General features: G+C 35.2%; 1 protein-coding gene across 5 annotated transcripts; it reads right to left on the reverse strand.

Annotated features, from left to right (window-relative positions):
- Positions 1–1460: 1460 nt before the first annotated feature.
- Positions 1461–8127, reverse strand: LOC114285137 (alanine--tRNA ligase, chloroplastic/mitochondrial-like). Of its 5 annotated transcripts, none has more exons than XR_014356795.1 (6): positions 7932–8127; positions 7789–7838; positions 3751–3833; positions 2309–2412; positions 2158–2231; positions 1461–1660 (listed from the first exon to the last, which is right to left on the reverse strand). XR_014356795.1 is itself a non-coding variant. In XM_082909267.1 (5 exons), the coding sequence occupies exons 1-5, from the start codon at positions 7986–7988 to the stop codon at positions 1644–1646; spliced, it is 309 nt and encodes a 102-aa protein (XP_082765393.1). In that variant the 5' UTR covers positions 7989–8127; the 3' UTR covers positions 1461–1643. The 5 variants fall into 5 exon arrangements, 1 of the variants encoding a protein (XP_082765393.1); XR_014356794.1 differs by having other exon boundaries at positions 3751–3828; positions 7789–7845; XR_014356793.1 differs by having other exon boundaries at positions 7789–7845.
- Between the last annotated feature and the right edge of the window lie 496 nt (positions 8128–8623).

Raw genomic sequence — 8623 nt, forward strand, 5'->3', positions numbered from 1 at the left:
GACCAACATTTAGTAGCAGCAGCCTCACAGCAACATTGCAGCAGCAGCAGCAGCCCAGGAAGCATCAGCCACGGGGGCGGCAGCAGCAGCAAACGAACAGCTGCAGCAGACCAACAAGCAACAACCATCAGCCACCAACAAAAAAGGAGGATCTGGTAGCAGTCTGTATTGATCAATGACAAATTTCAAAAAAAGTCCATTAGCTTTTTTATTGATCTGGTAGCAGTTTGTGTGTGTGTGTGTGTGTGTGTGAGTTAATAGGTATGCAAGCGCAAGTACTGGCCAAAACATAAAGATTTTACCATCATCTGGTAAAAAATAAAATAAATTAAAAACCTTCGATTTCCAACTATACTAAAACAATCAGTAGCAGTAGATCCAATGCATTCTACACTCCAGTGAAAAAAAATGTTGTCCAAGTTACAAATCATTCACTTGCAACAATGGCAATAATTTACACAAGGCAAACTAATTTCAGATTCTCTACTAACATTCAGATAAGGTCCATTTCAATGATTTCTAATATGGAAGGCATATGCATTATCTCTGTGATATGTACAGAGGTTTCAGATTCTATGATATTACAATACAAAACTCCTAACCATTATCAAGTTCACATCATTCAATAATTTGGCAACAAGAAGAAAACAAATAAAATGATTGCATTCACTAAGAAACATAAACTTAAAAACTATAGGTAAGAGGCAACCATACTGGTGATCAGCAAGTAAAAAGTGGCACCCACAATGAGCTAATTCCTACGTTTAAAGGAAGAGAGATTAATAGTATAAATCTATATTGTTTTTTCTTTTATTAATATATCCTCCAAGCTATTTTGTTCAAAATTATAATGTGTTTCATGTCTTTCCAAGTAATGGACATGTGTGTCCCCTTTATAAGTTCACCTAGTTTCAAATACATAATCACTTTCAAAGTTTTCTAGTTTGTTTTCTTCACTGATTAAAACATCAGAGGGTTTGACCTCTTTCTGCTTGCTGCTGTAGTCAACAGGTTTTGACCATCAAGACATGAATAACAACTAGCAAACCTATGACATTAAGATTGTGTTTGGGACTAGGATTTTAGTGGGGATTAGTGGCGGGAAAGGAAAAATAAGGGAAATGTGACAAAAATACAATTTCTATTTTATTTATTTTGCCTTCCTTTCTCTCTACAAATCCTTCAAGCAAACATAGCCTAAGGAGGGGAGTTTTCTGTCTTAAACAATTACCACCATATCACACCTTGATCATCAAGACGTTTTCATATGTCATTCATTTCTCTCTTTTAGAGTTATTTATTTTATTGTTATTATCACCATCATTATTATTTTTCCTTGTTCGCTGATAATTTTCTTTGGTTTTATATCCTTCTAGGAGTAAAGTGACAAAGGTTTCCAAAAAACTACAATGTGCGCCTCAAGATCAGGTGAGTAGGTCCATGACCAGTTTACCTGTCATTAGCCCATCCAACTTTTTTTACATTCGCATTATCTATAAATTTTCAAAATGAATAGATAAAACAGTATTATAAAAACAGATACCAAAGTATTATTTTTAACAATCGTGGTACTTACATGGGTTAGGGGAGGAGCATCAGGAGGCAGCTGGTAATTCTCAACCCGTGTAATAGAAACTGAAAGATCAGCAATTGTGGATCCCTGAATCAAAAAGGCCAAAAATATAAAAATATAAAATAAATCTAAGGGTTAATAGAAATTTTGAAATGGAGAAATTTTGAAATGGCACCCATTTGCATAAAAAATATTTCTAAAGATTGGGAAGCTTACACATCCAAGCTTCCCATCAGGAGGCTTAAAAAAATGTTTAGGTGAGACCTTGCGGTTCACATGACAAAAAATTTCCAAGTAGTGAGCCCCTAACTGAGAATTTTTTCTTTGCAAGTAAAGTTTTGTTATCTTCTTTTCTTTCTGTATTTTTCTACGTACATCTTTATTAAACTGAATATTTTAGAAATTTCCTAATTTTACAAAATATAAGGCACATGATTCATACATTAGGGTTTCATGCCTTCCGGATACGTTTGATTTCTACAACATTGTACAGAGCTGCATCGTTCAGTTAAAATCTTTTTATTTTAAAAATTAATAATGAAAAAATTGAGATCAAGACTGATATAGAAAATCAATTGACATACTGTCAAAAGCATAGCTGTATCTGCTCCCTGTGATTCCTTGAAGGTAACGTGCAAGCTGAGATGTTTCAGTTTCCCTGCAAAACGTGCCACAAACTCTATGGAGCATTAATTATGCAAGAAATTTAACACTGGGTAAGTCAAGAGAGCTGACCTTTGCATTTCAACATACTGGATATCACCAGAAAAAGAGAAGAATTCCTTAATATCCTTCTCAGAGGTAGCTAGTGAAATATTATTGACTTTAACTGTTCTTACCTATGAAAAAAAAAGAAGAAAAAAAAGTAAAAGAATAGCTAAGTACATATAATCACTTAGAAAATGTGATTACGGAAAAGAAATATTCAAATTGCATTAACTGAATTTTGAATGCGGCGTGGTTCTTGCCACTTGCAAAAGAAAATTTAAAGAAATCAAAACTGGTTAAACTGGCAGATAATAGATTCAGCAAGGCAGAATCTCAGTCACTTCAACAAAGTCCAAAATTCTGTGCTCATCATCTTGGTCACATAAGGGGGACACATATCCGAAAACAGGAATCTGAAGACAAAAGTGTAGTCATTCACACTGATACCCAATTCATAAAAAGTAGTTCTTATAAGCCCCAACTAGTGGTTTAGTCATTGACACTGATGCCCAGTTTATGAATAAAAATAACTTCTTATAAGCACCGACTAGTGTGCACTTTTAGTAAGTATTTTCCTCACATCTGAAACATTAATTGTCCAGTTTGGAGTACTGCTTGGTGGTGCATCTGTTCTAATCTTTGAATTGGTATGATCCATGGGGACCTGCACATCACAGACCCAATTAGGTTCTTCTCAGGGAAGAAATAACACAAAAGTGCACAAACTTACATGTAAATGACACGGTAGGAAGTGGATACATCATACTTGATTTTACATTAACACTCTGACTAGCCATGCTTGAAAATGACATAAAGGGGTAAAAAAGTGCAAGTAACCATGATAGACTACAATGCTTAGTACATACTGCAGTGATGCATCAAGGCTAACTGAAAATTCATTTTCAAAGATAAATCCAAGTGACAGTATTGGAGAGCAAAGTAATGATTGTTGGGCCCCTTTCCTAAGGTCTTAAATTTTCAGGACTACTAGTGATTGTCTAATAAGGTGTCAAACCACAGGTTAATAAAGGTCTTAGGTTCAAGTTCTCTATATGCATTTGTTTCCTTGTTTGCATTTTGTTTCTCCACATATTAGGATGTTTTTATCTCCACATGCAAGACGAGATTGCACATGACGAGGGTGTCGGAGAGCTCAATAAGCATTGTTGGGCCTCTTTCCACACAACTCGACCTTTTGGGATTAGTGGCGATCTAACAAAAGTAACATATAAGGTTGAATTCATCAATAAGCTAGGTGTTATATGAGTAGGCCCACGAAAAGTTAGATATCATAATAAGTTGATAGCATGCATTATGAGATACAAATAAAAAATAAAATAAAAACTATAAAATATAAAAATTATAACTTGTAAATCACTTAAATATACTAATTAATTCAAACATTCTGAATTCCATAATTTCATTCATATTTCATATGCTAATGAAATAAAAATAAAAAAAACATTTACCTTAATAATCACTTGATTTCAAGAATCAGGGCCTAAAATGAATAGATGAGAGTAGAATCCAATCTTTGTTGAACAAATCTAACCTAAAACAGAGTAGATATAAGTTGAACATTAAAAAAATCTACCTACATTGAATTAATTCAATTTTGACAAGAATGAATGTGGTTACAAAATAAAGAAATACCAAAGAAATGGCATGTCAAAGTGGATAACTACATTCTAGAAGAATTCAACATTAGCCCTTAATTCTTGTTCATCCACAGCACAAAACTTTTTAGATTACCAAAAGAAACCCCATTTATAGCAACATATACATATTTACAATAGAAGAACAAAGCATATGATCTGATTCAATACGCAATCTTAAAAAAAGGATAGTCTTTACGGAAACAATGGATCTAGAGAACCTCTCATGACTTTGGATAAGATCCTCAAAGATGAAGAACATCTAAGCAACAACGCAATCACTATTGTAGAGCAGAACAACATATACAGTAGATACACCAGAACAGAACAACATATATAGTAGATAATTACAGATACACCAGATTAGCAGAGCAGAACAACATATACAGCAGATACACCAAAACAGCCAAACAGAACAGAGAATAGCAACAAACTGTTGAGCTAAAATTACCAAGAAGTGGCATATAATTACCTTTAGAAGCATGGACTAGAATAACAATTAAAGATTTCTTCTTTTCCAAATCAAGAAGTGTGTTTAAGCAAAAATACACGGGTAGCCATGTTCAATTATCCATTAAGGTAGGTTTTGGTTTTTTTTTCCAGAGATTTTTTTATGCTTTCCTCATGTTTCTATTTCCAAGCTAACTAAAATAATGTACTGAAATGAAATTCTGACCCTTATATATAATATATAAGCAAAATCCCATCAATTTTTAAGAATTAAAACACTAGTTTAGTGAATGTTCATTAGCAGCAAAGTGGCAACTAAAAAACATACACAATAAAATGAACTAAATAAATATGTGATGCACTCTCCTCACCAATTTTGAAAAGGCAGAAGCCTTAAAGCATGACAGATCATTGAAAATCAGAAAAGCATATATGTAAACAGCATGCTTGTCCGATATCTACTAATTTAAGTTTTAGAATGGTATAAATCATTTTTATCCTTTTACTTAACATCATTATTTTTCAATTTGCATATCAATGACAAAACTTACACACTTAAATTATACCAAATATATGAAGCTACTAGGCTGTCACTAATTTTAAAGAAAAGCAATTAATTATCAGTCATACATGCTTAATTATTATTTACAATGGAGACATCTGTCACGCCCTCAAAATAATACATAAAACCCATCATTTTAGACATGCCATGATGTACGAGAAATAAATATCTTTCTACTAATCAGAGTAGCTCTTACAGAAATATTACAAGCTACTAACAAACAAATGCTCTACGGGCTTACAGCTTTCCAAGTTAACACTTGGTCACAAAAAAAAGGAGAGTACTAACTTAATACATCTTAAACCCTTGGCTTGAATTTACATATAATACATCAAAGAAAGCAAAACAACAAAAGCAGTCTGTCTGCCTCTTGCTTCCCAAACTATGCCCTCGGAAGTGGCATGCTTCCTGTACCTGAAAATGGTGTCCCATACAGGGTGACCGACAACCCAGTAGAAATACACTAAACCAACTATAAACAATGACTAAGATAATAGCGTTCAATGAGTGGTCCGCACTTATATTCCAATTTATACTATGTTACAGTTTAACTACAATCATGTCCATGTTACGTTCACTTCCCGTTTCTTAACCAATTCTCGATTCATAACTATGACTCAGAGCCTGGTCAAACAACCTATATGAGACAAACACTCATATTAAGCATTTACATTTTGCAATAGATAAGCATACTAGCTATATCAATACATCAACAGATAACCATACAAGCTGTGTCAATACATCAACAAATAAGCATATTAGCTGTATCTGCACTTCAATAGATAAGCATATGAGTTGTATCTGCACTTCAATAGATAAGCATATGAGTTGTATCTGCACTTCAATTTCCGGTTTAGAGGTCCAGCCCCTTTCTTCGAATAAACCTTCCGGTTTAGAGGTCCAGCCCCTTTCTTCCAATAAACCATGGAGTACAGCCCATTTCTCCTCCCACACAAACAATGTATATAAACAGTTATCATATACAACCAATCAATACATAAGGTTAATGTATTATTCCAATCGCTATATTCAATAGTACACTTAATCGATTAGTTTTAATGTACCTAATCATCATGCATTGTCTACAACAATCAAAACTATCCTCCACCAATAGCCCCAAGTAGTTATTTCTAAATAGAGAATAAATGCGCCAAATGGGTAAAATATTGACATTTGGTGAGTGATGAATAGCCCAACTGCACCCTTTAATCCCATACATTCCCAATTCCAACATTTTCAATTCCATTTCTCATTTCTCACATTTATTTCAAAAATTGATTTAACAATGCAATTAGGGCATTTCCCATAATTAACGAAACAACCCTAAGGCTTCATTTCTATCAACAATCCAACATTCATCCCATCTCTCTATGCCCAAGATGCATATAGGTAATAATAAATAAAACCCCAACTTTGTAAAATTTACAAAAAGACCCAAACTTTCTCAAAATTACCCAATGACTCCAAACATATCAAAATGCCAAAATTCAAAGACAAAGCTCATAAGATGGAGTAGGATATCCCTACCTCGAAGTTAGAGCTCAAACGGAGGAAAGGACCAAACTCAAAGTGCTCCAAACTCCAAATTTTCGGATCAAAATGTAGCCCTCAATGATCAACACACTTCTTACAAAGGCTCAAGGTGAGGAAAACACTCCTACTAGATCAAACCCTAGAGAGAAGTTAGGTTTTAGAGTGAGGAGCTCTCAAAAATCGGTTTTGGGAAAGAAAGAGAGAGAAAGGAAATGTAAAAAGTGATTTAAAATAGCCTAGCTGCCAACTGATATACGACTCTCCCGCTCGAGCGGAGAACACAACGCTCGAGCGTAAAGGACAAAAAGCTAGGTACGCTCGAGCGAAAGAAGGCCCGCTTGAGCGCCAAGACAAAGGAATAAAGTACATCCACTCGAGCGCGAAAACCAGTCCGCTTGAGCGTAGATTTTCCCCTCCCAGAACTTACACCAAAAAGTACTACCCGCTCGAGCGCCAGGGTACCCGTTCGAGCGCGACCGCTCGAGCGTAAAGGAATCCGCTCGAGCGTAGAAAACACATCTGCAGAAGTTTTGCAGAGGCACGAAATACTGGACGTGTGTAAACCCCGCTCGAGCGCAATAAGACCCGCTCGAGCGGACCAGTCAAAAATTGGACAACAACAATGGGAGCTAAAGCTCTACCAACCTGTAACAACCAGGCCTAACACATTCTAAAACTCAAACAAAAGAGTTTAAAGATTGACAACACGATAGGCACAACTACCAACTCCACGGAACCACGTCCGGAAAACAACAAAACAGTAAAGGGATAACCGGGATCGCTATAACATCACTCACTACACATGATGATCATGTAAGAGGCTGCCTGTGTAAATAAAACCTATCAAGTACAAAGGTTTCTTTTTATTGAAATTCATCAAATTTACCTCGCAAATCGCAGGGTCCATTCTACAGCTAATTCATCATGTTTTGCTCTATCAGCCAAGTACAAGCAAGAAATGCCTACAACAACTGGATTATCTATAAGAATTAAGTATGTCAGTCGATTAGTAGAACAATATATATCTCAGTTTACCATTTGCATAATTGAAAATAAAAGGTGGTGGTTGGATTGTCAAATTCTTAAATTAAACCCAAATTACTGCTCAAGATCCAAAAAAGACTTGACAACCTATAAACCTGCCTCAACCAGGTCCCAAATTTCTATTATTTAAAATAGATGGAACTACAGAAGTTAATTTAATACCTGATATTTTTAGAATTTCCCACAAGCAATACATTGTTTGCGATGATTGAGGCTCTGTGAACTGCTGCTTTAGCACGAATAGCTGAAATTTCATTTCTTACCATTCGCAATTCCTCCAATAGTGTTTTTACCCTGGCTGGTACATCTTCAGCTTTCACCTTTGCAGAATGAATTTTAATAATGAAAACATTGGAAACAATCAGGTGTTCTTTATTTAGCAAAAAGATTACAGAAGAAAACATACTTTGAGAGTGGAGCAGAGCTGTTTCATGTAGTTATCTCTAGCATTCGATAAAAGCATCACTAGCAGCGGCTTCTATACGTCTGATTCCAGACGCAATCGCCTGTTCTGAGATTATTTTCAAGCCACGTATTTCAGAAGTACTACTGACATGAGTGCCACCACATAGTTCTATGGATACACCTGGAACCTCTACAACACGTACATAAAATAATCATAGTATTTGAAGGAAAAATTAAATCCTATGTAAAAGTATGTTCCATAAGTTACAGCATTTATGTGTTGTGAAATGAGTGTATATTTTGACACCATTTTCTGTCAGAACTCAGAAGTACAAAAGAAAAGATTTTATAGAAACTTGAACCTGTTCTCCATATTTTTCTCCGAACATTGCAATAGCCCCAGCTTTTTTAGCATCAGTTAGAGGCATCACTTTAGTTTGCAGAAGTGTAGAGTCCTCAATCCAGCTATTGATCAGTCCTTCAATCTCCATGAGCTCATTATCCAAAAGTGGCGGTGGAAGTTGCAATCAAATCTAAGACGATCAAAAGCGACCAATGAACCAGCTTGTGATGTTTCCTAGCCTATTACTTTTTTAAGTGCAGCTTGTAGCAAATGAGTAGCAGTGTGATGAACCTGCCAAAGAGCAAACAAGGTTCACAAAAAGTCTAATAGAATTTCGAGATAGAAAAATA

The sequence above is a fragment of the Camellia sinensis genome, chromosome 15, assembly GCF_055761805.1.
Source record: "Camellia sinensis isolate YWXY chromosome 15, ASM5576180v1, whole genome shotgun sequence".
Lineage (NCBI taxonomy): Eukaryota > Viridiplantae > Streptophyta > Magnoliopsida > Ericales > Theaceae > Camellia > Camellia sinensis.

What these genes read in the sequence shown, in the direction of transcription:
- LOC114285137 (XM_082909267.1), bottom strand. Translation starts at nt 7,988, where the DNA reads ATGCTTTTATCGAATGCTAGAGATAACTACATGAAACAGCTCTGCTCC. An exon ending in AGCTCTGCTCCACTCTCAAA is followed by an intron (nt 7,846 to 7,931) that starts GTATGTTTTCTT and finishes CATTCTGCAAAG; the next exon opens with GTGAAAGCTGAAGATGTACC. An exon ending in TATTGGAGGAATTGCGAATG is followed by an intron (nt 2,413 to 7,788) that starts GTAAGAAATGAA and finishes TTTTTTTCATAG; the next exon opens with GTAAGAACAGTTAAAGTCAA.